The sequence below is a fragment of the Carlito syrichta genome, unplaced genomic scaffold, assembly GCF_000164805.1.
Source record: "Carlito syrichta isolate Samal-C Ts95f unplaced genomic scaffold, Tarsius_syrichta-2.0.1 Scaffold303347, whole genome shotgun sequence".
NCBI lineage: Eukaryota > Metazoa > Chordata > Mammalia > Primates > Tarsiidae > Carlito > Carlito syrichta.
This window is the reverse complement of record NW_007247443.1, coordinates 39,239-52,867: the sequence shown is the minus strand read 5'-3', so window position 1 is coordinate 52,867 and position 13,629 is coordinate 39,239. Positions and strand designations below refer to the sequence as shown.

Here is a 13,629-nt window from a genome sequence, read left to right as displayed (position 1 = left end):
TGGATACAGGGTGTTTAAACCCATCCCAGATAGTGGATAGAGGGTGTTTAAACCTATCTCAGACAGGGGATGGAGGGTATTTAGAGGGTATTTAACACCATCAAAAACTCTCTGTGTGAGCCTGTTCAGGTTAATAATTGCCTTCCTTTTGTTTTTAAAATCATTTTATATTCACTTTACAAAAATTTACCGTCTCTTAATGACTACAGAATAGTCTGTTACACAACAACGTGAAGGTAAGACTTCTTTGTTTAAGAATAAAAATGAAATTTAAAACTCATCTACTTTTCAGATGTAGAAACAGCCTAAGTAATTTCTGAGTCAGTCTATACTTCATTTTGATGTGCAAATTAAAATTAATTCTAATAGTCTAATAGAAACTGGTTATCAGAATAGTCATCAATAGTCGATCCCAGGATAAAAATTGTGATCAGCAGGAAAAAAAATGTTATAGAGGAAATTGGGTCAGAATTTAATTTTTTACCTCATCTGGCAGGTTAAAAAAGGCTAGGGAAATGAGCAAATAAAGTGTGGTACAAAGAATGGACTATAATATAGACATTCAAATGACATTGTAGAAGAAGATAGTGTTTAGGAAGGCTGGAATATGTTCATAATATGTTAAGTTAAAAAAAAGAGGATAGCATAACAGTGTATACATTATCATCCAGTTTGTGCTAAATATACATTATGCATTCATTAAAAAAAAACTGGAAGAAAATATACTAATATGTTAAAAGTGCTCTTTCTTTCTTTTTTTCTGTGTAAAAAGTATAGGACTGATTTAAAATCTACCTTATATATTCTTTTATTTCCTGAAAGTAATAAAATATAGCAATAGTAAGAAAGAACACAATTCATTACAAGTCTTTAAAAATACATAATAGGCCGTGCTTGGTGGCTCAGCCTGTAATCCCAGCACTTTGGGAGGCGAGGCGAGTGGATTGCCCGAGCCCACGGGTTCGAGACCAGCCTGGGCAACCTGACAAGACCTCATCTCTACAATAAAATAAAAAATAGCTGGGCGTGGTAGCACGCGTCTGTAGTTCCAGCTACTTGGAAGGCTGAGGTGGAAGGATCGCTGGAGCCCAGAACGTCGACGCTGTGGTGGCCGTGAGCGTGCGTGCCACTGCACTCCAGCCTGGGTGAAGGAATGAGATTCCAACTCAAAAATAATAATAATAATAATAATAATAATAAATATCACAAAAGTATGGAACCCTCTCCTCTTTTTGGTTTCAGGCAAAATACTACCAGACCCAAAGCTAAAGTTATCTGGGAGAATGCAGACTCCCTGCAGAGGTGGGAATTGAACATGAGGGCATAGATTGTCTTTTTTTTTTTTCTGTTCCCAAAATTGTACCATGCCTATAAATAAGGTCTTAACTCATGCTTGTTCACTGAATTCAGTTTATACCCACGGGTACAGGTGATTTGATATTTTCTCTAAACATATTTTCTGTGTAGCTTTTTTTGTTGTGGCCTAAAAACTTTTGAGAGCTTCTGACCTCAGGCTAAAGACACAGTCCAATATCAGATGTTTAGATTTAAAAGGAAAATGTGAATGTGCCTATTATGACCTTGCTCAGAAGTTCTTGTTAAAGATGATATCACGATATAGAACTAATTGTAAATTTCAGTACTATTTACAGAAACTCCAATGAATTATGCATGACCTAAGAATTAGCTGCAAAGTAGGTACTATTCTCTTTTCTTGACTGACAAGATATTAAGGATGAGGAGAGATTAAGTAACTAGCCTACAGTCAAGCAATTATGAGTGGCAGGTTCTAAACTTTAACCCAGATTTTTTTTTTTTGACTCACAAATCTGGGCTCTACACAAGTGAAGTGGGAAAGTTTCCCCAGAATGATTGGTCTAGAGGTGGGTGATAAATGGCTTAGGACAGTCGTTCTCAAAGTGAGGTTCCTTGGATCAATAAGATCAAAACCATCTGGGAACTCTAGAAACTCTGAATGAAGGTGGGGCCAGGAATCTGCATTTTAACAAGACCTCCATGTGATGCTTCAGCTTGCAGTTAGGCAAATGAGCTACTTGGGCCTGGAAATCATAGGTAGATTTTATGTTCAAATATTTTTTTTTTCACAGGAGCATAAGTTGGCAGAACCTGAAGGCATCGTTCAGAAAGACAACTGGAGAATGTCAGTCAATGTGCAGGATCGTGTCAGTGAGAGAGCTGGGATTTGAGTGAAATGAGAAAAACAGATACTCAGATGCTGGTTTCATTTGGAATGTAGTTTTATCCTTTCTCTTGAACTGAGCCGTCCCTTCTGACTCAACTTTGCCCACATTTTGTGCTCAAAATATCCACAGAAAATTAGTTGGTTTATATATATTTTCTTAAACTGAGGATATTACCAGAATTGGAGGATTCTCAGGTTGAGAATGTGGATGAGGCTTCTGACTCACAGCTGAATCAGTGTCAAAACAGCGTCCTTGTTCAACTGCTTCAGGGCCCAGGCTGAAGGAAGGGAAAATGAAGATGTGATTTGTGTATGCAGAGTTGTTATGGGCAGGGACTCCACTTGAGTTACTTTAAAGAGCAACCTGATGGAAGCTTAAGAGTCTGATGAGGAGGGAACGAGATGCTGAGGTACTGATCTATTTGCCATCGTGATGATTTGTGCTTGTTTCTGAATGAATCCAGACTGATGTCACAAAGATGGCATATGGTACTCATGATTGACTGGAGCAGCAAACGATTACATCCTGTCATGCTGTTCAGTTTTGCAAAACACAATGCTCTACAGTAAAAACAGTTGGACCCCAGAGCAGGACAATATGGTTCAGTATTGTGGCTGAGACCTGCTGCTGCTCTGCACGCAGGTCTCAAACTCATGAGAGAAGTGCACTGACAACAAGTAAATGCCAGCCAAACCAGGTGAGGAACCCGGAAACCAAAAACATGTTGACAGGGGGAGAGACAGTTGTTTTCCTTTTCTCACTGACTATGCATAGTGGTCCGGTTGTTAGATTTTTTTTGTCTCCTGAGAGGGTTGGTGTGATTTTCTCACCATTTTGATCAAGGACCTTGGCAATCAGCCCTTCTGTCACTGTAAGTATTAGGAAGTTTGTAAAAGGCTTTTACTGTACTGCTGACCATAATAATGATGGGGGACCATGCTTCAACTAATTTTCACTCAGTGGTGTTTCCTCTGACAGCTTGACCAGAAGTTGACACCCACTAGCTCATTATATCATGCTTTTAAAATCATCTGCAGAGCACATGCTATCATCTGATTTTTTCTGGTGGTAGCTTTATTAAGATATGAGCATACCATACATACCTTACCATGCACATGCACCCTTTTATTTATTTATCTATTTATTTATTTATTTATTTATTTGAGTTGGAGTCTCATTCGGTCGCCCAGACTAGAGTGCAGTAGCCTCGACCTGCTGGGCTCCGGTGATCCTTCTGCCTCAGCCTTCCAAGTAGCCGGAATTACAGGCATGCGCTACCACGCCCGGCTGATTTTTTGGATTTATTGTAGAGATGAGGTCTTGCTGCCCAGGCGGGTCTCGAACCCGCGGGCTCGGGCAATCCACTCACCTCAGCCTCCCAAAGGCGCGGGATTACAGGCTGAGCCACTGAGCCTGGCTACATGCACCCTTTTAAACTGCACAATTTAATGGTTTTAATATACTCAGAGTTGTGAAACCATCCCTACAATTGATTTCACAACATTTTCATCACCCCAAAAGGAAAACCTATCTCCTTTAGCCATCACGCTCACCCTCAGGCCTAGGCAACCACTGATCTATTTTCTCTCTCTAGGAGTTTGCCTATTCTGGACATTTGATATAAATGGGAAGTCTTAGTCCATTTTGTACTGCTATAACACAAGATTGCAGACTGGGTAATTTATAATAAACAGAAATTTATTTCTCACAGTTCTGGAGTATGGGATGCCCAAGATCAAGATATTGGCATCTTGCAAGGGCCTTTTTCTGGCTGTGACATAAAATGGTAGAAGGTATCGCATGGTGGATGAGGGTAAGAAGATAGAGCAAGGGACCAAACCCACTCCTGCAATAACCAACTCACTCTCAAGATAACAGCAGCATCTCTGAAAGGTCCCACCTCCCTATACAGTCACAATGGTGAGAAAATTTCAGAATTTAAATTAAATTGAATTCTGGAGGGGACAAACATTCAAACCATAGCGTGGAGTGATACACTCTGTGGTCTTTTGTGACTAGCTTCTTTCACCTAGTACCATGTTTTGAGACGCATACGTGTTATGACATGCATGTATCAGAGCTTCATTCTGTTTTTTAATGGCAATCTGAATTTTTTTTGTTCATGTGAGTTCAGTTTTATCATCTGTCTCTTTTCTCTATAAAAAGAGAGACCTTTAAACTCTTTAAGACCTGAAGCAGAACCTAAATTATAACATGGACCCCGTACTCCATGGTCAACTTTTTCCTCCAGGAGCACCAGGATGGTTTTTGTTTGTTTGTTTGTTTGTTTTTTGCATTAAAAACCCAATCAATTGCATAAGTTGATTGATTGCTTTGAGTATTTCATACCACTGGGCAGCATCAGGACTCACTTAGGCTGGATTAGTAAGAGACCTACATGTGTTCCTGCTGATCAGGGGGAACGTTTGAGTATTGAAGTACAAGAAGACATTTGTTTGACTTTCTTGAAGACTTTTCTTTCGTCTCTGGTGGGATCCTGAGCTAACATTGCTAATAGAATGAATAAATGGTAGCACTAGACTCCTCTGCTGTTGGACTGTCCTAATGGATTGTGCATATATGCATAAGCAGATCTTTCCCTGAGGTCCTGCATCTGCTCATCACTTGAATGACAAAGTAGGTTGCAGCAGAATCTTAGTGCCATGTCCCCCATAGCCAGCCACAGCCATATTAATTTAACCTGGACCTAAAATATGAGTTCAGCCTTGGGCTAACAGTGCTTCTCATTTGCTGGTTGATACTGATTGATTTCTGAAAACTCTTTTCCGCTGTTTGAGCAAAGGCTGGATTTATTCATTCATTTGTTCATCACACATTTATTAAGCCTCTTGAAACTCTAGCTGGGTGCTGAGGATACAGAGATAAAAGATATAATCCTTGCTTTTTAGGAGTTCATGGTCTACAGTAAGAGGCAGGCTAGCTACGCAGCTCTCACAAAACAGTGATGTAATTAGATAGTTGGTAGGAGCAGCTGGTGCTGTTGAAGGAGGGAAAGAAACTGTCTAAGGAAGTGACTCCTGAGTTGACTTCTGAAGGGAAGGTCAGAGTCAACCAAGTGAGAGATGAGGAGAGCCCTTGGGCTCAGGAGCAAATGTGCAGTGGTTGGAACTGTCTGGACTGAGAGGGGTGTGGTATAGGCTGTGGTGAGGCATGAGACGTGGGTGGTAAGATCGGAGCAGCCATTATAAGAAGTATGGCCGTTGGTGTGAGGATACGTAGTTTCTTGGCTGGGTGACTCAGGAGACTGGGCTTAATTAATGCTTGAATAGTTCTTCCAAGACTAATGTTCTGTGATTAAATTTTTCTGAGGCTTACAAAAAACAAAATGGATGACTTGTGATTTTTGTTGTTGTTTTTGGTAGCGCTCAAAGACTTGTATTTAGTAGAATACATAGAAGGTATCGTATATGGTTTGTTCCACTATAACACCATTTCTACATTGCCATTGAGCTCAGAGACATTTGAGATTTTGGAGAAAGATTAATTTATAAATAAATAAATTAAACAAACAAACGAATGTGTATATTTATTTGAGTTGGAGTTTCACTCTGTCATCCAGGCTGGAGTGCAGTGGCATGCTCATGGTCACTGCAGCTTCAACCTGCTGTGCTCAGGCGATCCTTCAGTCTCACCCTTCCAAGTAGCCGGAGCACAGCTGCATACCACCATGCCCAGCTAATTTTTTGATTTATAGTAGAGATGAGGTCTCTCCAGGTTGCCCAGGCTGGTTTCGAACCTCTGGGCTCAGGCAGTCCTCTTGCCTCTGCCTCCCAAAGTGCCTGGATTACAGATGTGAGCTGCTGCACTCGGCTTCATCAAATATTGAGGCTATATTGGTTCATAAGTGATTTTTTTCCTAGACAAAGGAAGCCCACATTAGCAGGAGTGGAATTGTAACCTTAAGCTGGAAAGGCAAAATCTCTTAATAAATTCCTACACAGGCAGGGCCTCTTGCAGAAGGTGAGAGGTGAACCCAGGGGCCAAGGGTTCCCTCTCCTGAGGGATGTGCCCAACCTTGGACATCTTGTGCTCATGTGGCTACATATCTGCTAGTGCCACCTTTTTAGAGGAACCTTCCTCCACTTCTGTTGCCTGGACTTCCTCAAGCCTGTGTTTTCCAACCAAATATTTTTCTGCACTTTTTATAACCCTGAGTCAGCCTCTAGCCTTGCTAGGCTATCCAAGCTATCCCCCAAAATAACAATGACTCTGGTTTCAATCAGCATACATTTTGAGTGGTCATCCTATCACCTGACTTTTCCCACAATTTTGTGAATGGGATGACTTTCAAGAATGTCTTTGTCACCTTATAGCAGAAATGACCATACTTTACAGTTTTATGGTTTGTGGTATTATGTTCATTATTTTTAAAAACTATATAAAATGCATAAGATTTTTAAACAGGAGAAAGACATTAATTCTTCTCTCCGATAAGTCTTTAACGTCGTCAATAGGTTCTTGGAAACAGCAACTGTAAGTGAAACCACATGTAATGAAACCAATTTGACACAGGCTGATTGATAGCAACAAGAGTTATGTTCCTGAAGCCCATTTCTGGTCACAAAAATATTACTGAACTTCTAAATAAAGATCCCTTAACACTATAATATTAAATGTTGAAGTAAACGTGAGTTATGCATACATTTAAGAAAGATTGATAAAAACAAGTAAGATCATTATTTACCCAATGATTCTAGTTCAGGGTTGCTGGTGGCCAGTCCATCGGATCAGCTTATTCCTGGACAGGATCCTGTCTCATTGTAGGGCACACTCACACTCACTCAGATGGGGACCATGTAGACATGCCAGTTCACCTAATGGCCACTGTTTTGGGATGTAGGAAGAAAACAGACTCAGAGGAAACCCAGGCAGATGTGCCAGGAACTGATTTTTTTTATATATCAAAGTTGTAACAAAATGTTGTTGAATGAGATGATTATTTGGGGAACGTTCTGTATGTACTCCAGTTAACCCAATTTTAACTCCTCCAGGAATGAGTGCTTGTTTGTATTTACACCAGTGCTGGGCAAGAGAACCATCACATCCCTCGTACTGGTTGTCAATATCAAGGACACGAGGGACCCCACAATACAGAAGAGGGAAGGAAACTGCCCAGCCAGACGCTCCCCAAAGGAGTCCCCACCTCAAGTCTTCTCACCCTCAGAGCATTGTTCGGACATGTTTGCGTTGTTAAATGAGAAGGCTTTTCTCGCAATTTTCCTCCAAAGACAATTAAAACGCTCCCTTTTGTAAAATTAGATACTCTCTCAAAGGGTTGAGGAAAAACTAGAACCAGGCTTTGTACTATCCGCTTCACAACATGGTATTGGTGTCATCTCATTCTTGTTCCTAAATAGGCTTTCTAAAAATATAGTCAAGTCATACCGGGCTGCCTAAACATTTGCAGTAAAACAATGAGTAATTTGAAGTGACGGGTATCCCCACATGTTTTCTCTATATTAAATTTTTAATTAAATTCAATAGAGTCTCTTTATATTAAAAAACTCTGGATTGCCTGAACCCACGGGTTTGAGACCCACCTGGGCAACTTGGCGAGACCTCATCTCTACAATAAATAAAAAATTAACTGGGTGTGGTAGCACGCACCTATAATTCCGGCTACTTGGAAGGCTGAGGCGGGAGGATCGCCGGAGCCCAGCAGGTCGAGGCTGCGGTGGCCGGGAGCGGCCGCTGCACTCCAGTCTGGGGGATAGAGTGAGACTCCAACTCAAAAAACAAACAAACAAACAAACAAACAAACAAATCCTCTAATAACCAGTCTCTATAAATGTAGGTCTTTTCTTTATTTTCTTGCATTCCATGCAAATGAGGTTGAATGTCACCAAAAGTCACTGATAAGTAGTTTTTTGTGGTGTTTTTTGAGACTTTCATATATATAGAAATAGCTACTGTAATGAATTATATTAATTATTTTGATTTAATCTTTCTATAATGTATACATAGATTGAAACATCACATTGTACCCCATTGTACATGATATTTATTTGTCAGTTAAAATAATTTAAGAAAATAAAAATGAAAAGAAATAGCCACAGAACTTTTCTACTAGCGTAGCTTTTTGACCTTTTGCTCGAACAGAGCACTTTTTAGGAAAAAACTGTTCCTGTGGAACCTAGGGCTTTATGATTCCACTTGTGGACATGTTTGGTAATTGTGCTCTTATGAAAGCAGTAGGGAAATCAATCCAGCACATGTAAATGCAATACATATCAATTAAATTATCTTTTGAGTGAATGGTTATCATCTGAATTTCAAGTTGAGACTCATCAACTTCAATGAGTTTTGGTCTCTAGGGTGTGAAACCTTATATTATTTGGGCTTTGTTGAGTGAATATACAGATATTATGCCTGACACTACTGTGCTGATGAGATGTGTACAGGGACACTTTTCTTTTAAAAAAAATATTTAAATGGGCCTTGCAGTTTCTTTTTCTTTTTTTTTTTTTGAGTTGGAGTCTCCCTCTGTCGCCCAGACAGGAGTGCAGTGGCCGCTCCTGGCCACCGCAGCCTCGACCTGCTGGGCTCCAGCGATCCTCCCGCCTCAGCCTTCCGAGTAGCCGGAATTACAGGCACGCACTACCACGCCTGGCTAATTTTTTTTGATTTATTGTAGAGATGAGGTCTCGCTGCTCAGATGGGTCTCGAACCCGCGGGCTCAGGCAATCCACTCACCTCAGCCTCCCAAAGGCGTGGGATTACAGGCTGAGCCACCGAGCCCGGCGGGCATTGCAGTTTCTAACCATCATCATCATCATCATCATCATCATCTCCATCACCTCCATTTTTTCTTGTACCTGTTTGTCGCTAGTCAAGGCCAAGCAGCTGTCATTTTGCTGAACTCTCATACTCCCCAACCGGGTAAGTGTTTCATGCCAATGCTTTTCATATGAGCAACCAACATGGCATTCCGCTAGACCTGCAACTCCCTGTGTTTCCTTCATGTTTCCTTCCCACACATTTCCTTTTCCATTTGTGTAAATCTCCCATTTCTGGGTGAAAAGTTGCCGAGGGTTCCATTGTGTCCAGGTGCAGTTAACCAGGTCTTGACCGAGGGATACTTAAGTTGCCTCCAGTTTTTACGGGTTGTAAATTATTTTCCCAATAAACATCTTAGGCAAGTCTGTGAGTGTGTTTTCTTTTTAAGATGGAGGTAGATTATTTGATATTCAAGCATCCAGGAAATCAGACTTTGCATATCGTCACTTCGCATACATTGGCATAATAAACTGATGTCCGACTGTGTCTAAGACCAGGGCTCAGATGCAAGGGGGCTGAGGCAGCTCACACTGGTACCTCAGGTCTTCTTCCATGCATTTTCCTCGTTCACCTTTCCTTTTATTCTACCCATCCTGCCAGGCTCTCTCCTCTTGGAAACTTCTCTTCCTGCGTACAGTCAGTTCCCTTGGTGTGGCTGGACAAGCCATTGGCTGCTCTCTGATGACCTAGGGGACTTGCACTGTGTATCTGCAGAGACACCCTTAGCTGCTTGAAGCCAAAACCTACCTTTCCCTTGTTCCTCCCTCAGCACCTGGAACCATGATCAGTTGAGAAAAGGCCTTCGTTCAAGCAGATGGGTTTTTTAATTTAATTAAAAAAATTTTTTTCTGGTGCTAGTGATAGAACACCCAACTCAAACCTGCTTAAACTAAAAAGGAGTAATTGGTGCATACAGTGGAATGACCTGAGGCCGGCCTCTGACACTTGTCGAGATCTTGCTCTCCTGGTCTTGGCCTTTTTCTTCTGAATGCTCATGCTTTCCCTTTGTCGTTCTAGGCAGGCTCCATTCTGCCTTCATTCCTCTTAGCAACTCCACACGAATGCCCATTCATTCAATTCAACACGTATTTCTTGTGCATCTACTATGTGTCAGAAACGACTCTAAACCCTGTGGATATAGCAATGAACAAAATGACAAAACAGTTTATTTCTACTGCCACTCTCTTCCATGAAAGTGCTAATAAATGTCTCAGGGGATGGTGTCTAACTGGCCTGGCGTGGGCCACCCGCCCAATCTGGAATCAGTGGGGTCGGCCCCACCAGGACGAGAGGGATGGGATGAGTTGGAGGCAGCTTCCTCCAAGAAAAAAATCAGTGCATTGTTGTCCAGGAGGCAGGTGATGGGAGGATGCTAAGCAGCAAACACAATGGCTGGCTCCCGTGTCTTCCGCCACCGCCAGCGCTCACCGATTTGCCCACCAGCTAGCTCTGTGGTTCTGTGACTCTGCTCTCTGGTGCCCTCAGTCAGATGTCTCTCAGCCCAGCGTTGTTGACACACCGTTCTCTTCCCTGTGACCGCAGCTCCAGATGAAGATGAGTGAGCGGGCCGCCTCTCTGAGCACCATGGTGCCCCTGCCCCGCAGTGCCTACTGGCAACACATCACACGGCAGCACAGCACGGGACAGCTCTACCGCCTGCAAGGTAAGCGCGGCAGGCTGTGTGGGCGCTGGGCCTTGGGGTGGGAGCTCAGCTTGGCTTGCTGCGTGACAGCTGGCGAGCGCCCTTCTTCCCAAGCCAGGGCCCCCATCAAGGCTCTGCAACATGAGACACGATCTTTCTAGAGACCTCAGTTCTCAAATATTTGCATCCATCACCATGTCCTGGGGAAAGTTGTTTAACATGCAGATTCTTGGGCCCTTAATGCCAGAAATGGTAGATCTTAAGACTGAACACTCTGCACTTGGAGCACACCCTACACGGGGTCTGGGCAGGAGGCTGGGCCTCACGATTCCAGAGACAGTCTCGTAGACGGATGACTAGTAGTATCAGCGTTCCTTGGGAACTTGCTAGAAACACACGTTTCTAGGCCTCTCCCCAAACCTACTGAATCAGGGACTCTGAGGGTGGGGCCTGGCCACTTATGGTTTTAACAAGGCTTCTGGGTGGATATGACCCTAGCAGGGCGTCATGGCTTCAGTTTTGCTGAATGACTTTAAGCAAATCCTAACAAGCCCTTTTCCCAGAGAGGTGATCTCTGAAGCATCATACTGGGGGGACGACAAGAACAATCGAAAATTCTATTTAAATTTTTTCTTCTCCGTTCAAATATGCCTTTTTACATTTCATAGTATATAGGAACAGCTTGTGCATATGTGATGTATAAACAAACAAGCCTACACGGAGATGCTTGCAGAAGGACTTTGCAACGATGGGGTGCAAGATCACCAAACTTGAAACAGCATGCCTAGACTACGCCTACTTTACACGCAGAAATTTACTGAATAAATGAATGCAAGAATGAATGAGTGAATGACCAGAGAAAACCATGGCCTCTGCCATCCATGCGGGCTCTGTCCCCCGCTCACAGCAGGCTTCATCTCAACCCTTCCTGCTGGTCCTCCCTCCTCCGCCCCCCCCAGCTTTTCTTGCAGGCTGTGCCCTTCTCCCACCCTATTAACTCTTGGTCACCTTCAGGTCTCCCCCTCCAGTACCCCTCAGACTTCAGGGGGCATCCTCCAGACAACTCTAACCTTCATGGGCACCTCTGATGGTGTGCACTCACAACATGGAGACAATAACCCTCTCCTTTCTAGCCCTTAACGCGTTTTCATTTCGTATTTAATTGTGTGGCCACTTGATTCATGGTTGGCTCTTCTAGGAAGCAATCATGTCCAGGAAGGCAGGAGAGCTGAGCCTCTTTTAATCTTTATTACTTTATCCCCCAGTGCCCTGTGTGGAGAGGCTGATCCATTAGTATCTGTTGAAAGACTGTGTAATGTTAAGGCGTGGAGAGAATGTACATTTGAGTCTTTATGGAGTCCACGCTGTGTCCCTAGCAGAGAGTGTGGCACATTGCAGGGACTGCGAAAATAGATCCTGAGTGCCTGTAGGAGCTGCTGAAGCGAATGACTGAATTGATAGTTGCCAATGAGCTGACCTTCCAAGATGCTTCTACAGAGAGAGCTGAATTAGGTCAGGTTGTCACAAATGCCATTAGTGTCCATTTCAACTTTAGAACTTTTTGCAATATTTAAGGGACATCATCACAGTTTTTTTCATGTACATGCCACTTAAACCATGATTCAATTTTATTGTCTCTTCTAAGTATATTTTTAAAAAAGAAAAGCATATTTCACTATCATTATACTAATATAACCTCTGGCTATACTTTTCTAATAGACCTTAAGATAAATAATAATTATTGGAGATTTAAAAGATGTTCACAGCCTACCTAAAATCATCTTGCTTATTAGGGGTGGTTATTTATGAGACAAATAAATGGGAAAAATGTTTGTTTGACTTAAGCCACCTACCTTTCCTCTTCTTTCCTCCCTTCCTTACATCCCAGAAAAAAATAAAATAAAATCAGGAAAAGTTAATGACCTGGCGGCCCAGTGTGAGACACATGGAGTTACAGAGCCCATCATTTCTTCTCGTTTTGCTGGTGATTATAGGTTACAACTGGCCAATTCACCTACCTTGATAGATTTCAGGCTGATTTTTTTTTTTTTTTTCTGACAGATTGTTAATGTTGGAAATCACACAGACCCCTATGGAGGAATTTATCAAGCTAGTTTGAGGGAAAAAAGTTCATTTCCTCCTCAAATTTAGTCCTCGTGCGCCACCTGCTGGTTGATTTTGGAATTATTACTTTAGTACTGTTTTTCGGGGTTGGGGAGAGAGGGAGGTGCTAGTTTTGGTGTCACATACACTAAGACATGTTTAATCTACCCTTCTTCCTCCTCCCACTCTATTTACAAATGTCCATATAGAAATTCTCTTCTAGTCGGGTTTGGTGGCTCAGCCTGTAATCCTGCGTCTTTGGGAGGCTGAGGTGAGTGGATTGCCTGAGCCCGCGGGTTCGAGACCCGCCTGGGCAACTTGGCGAGACCTCATCTCTACAATAAATCAAAAAATCAGCTGGGCATGGTAGCGCATGCCTGTAATTCCGGCTACTTGGAAGGTTGAGGCAGAAGGATCGCCAGAGCCCAGCAGGTCAAGGCTGCGGTGGCCAGGAGCGGTCACTGCACTCCAGTCTGGGCGACTGAGTGAGACTCCAACTCAAAAAAAAAAAAGAAATTCTCTTCTGTGGTGGAACAGATATAGAATCGACATTGGAAAGAGGTTCATCATGAAAACCATGGAAGAAATGTATGGAAGAGACAAGTTCAACAAGTGTTCACAGGATTCTTTTAGGAATGCAGCAGATAAAATAACAAGAGCAGCATTTCCCAAATTGTGTTCTGTAGCATGCTAATCACAATGGATAACATCCTATCCCTAAGAAAAGTACTGTGGTCAAACCAGTTTTGGGGAAACACTGCATGTTAAATTCTCCTCTCGAAGATTTGGAATGAAAGTCAATATTTTCAAGGCTCTGAAATATCCTGCAATAAAGGATTTGTTTAATCTTGTTCAACCCAAAGCTCTGCAAATCTATTTGGA

General features: G+C 42.4%; 1 protein-coding gene across 2 annotated transcripts in view; it reads left to right on the top strand.

The window, feature by feature from the left end:
- Nucleotides 1-13,629, top strand: part of DOK5 (docking protein 5) — a 177,724-nt gene that overhangs the window by 157,872 nt on the left and 6,223 nt on the right. For both annotated transcript variants that reach the window (XM_008058454.2, XM_021712550.1), the window contains exon 7: nucleotides 10,545-10,665. In XM_008058454.2, coding sequence (XP_008056645.1) covers nucleotides 10,545-10,665 — 121 coding nt within the window. The remainder of the gene's footprint in view (nucleotides 1-10,544; nucleotides 10,666-13,629) is intronic.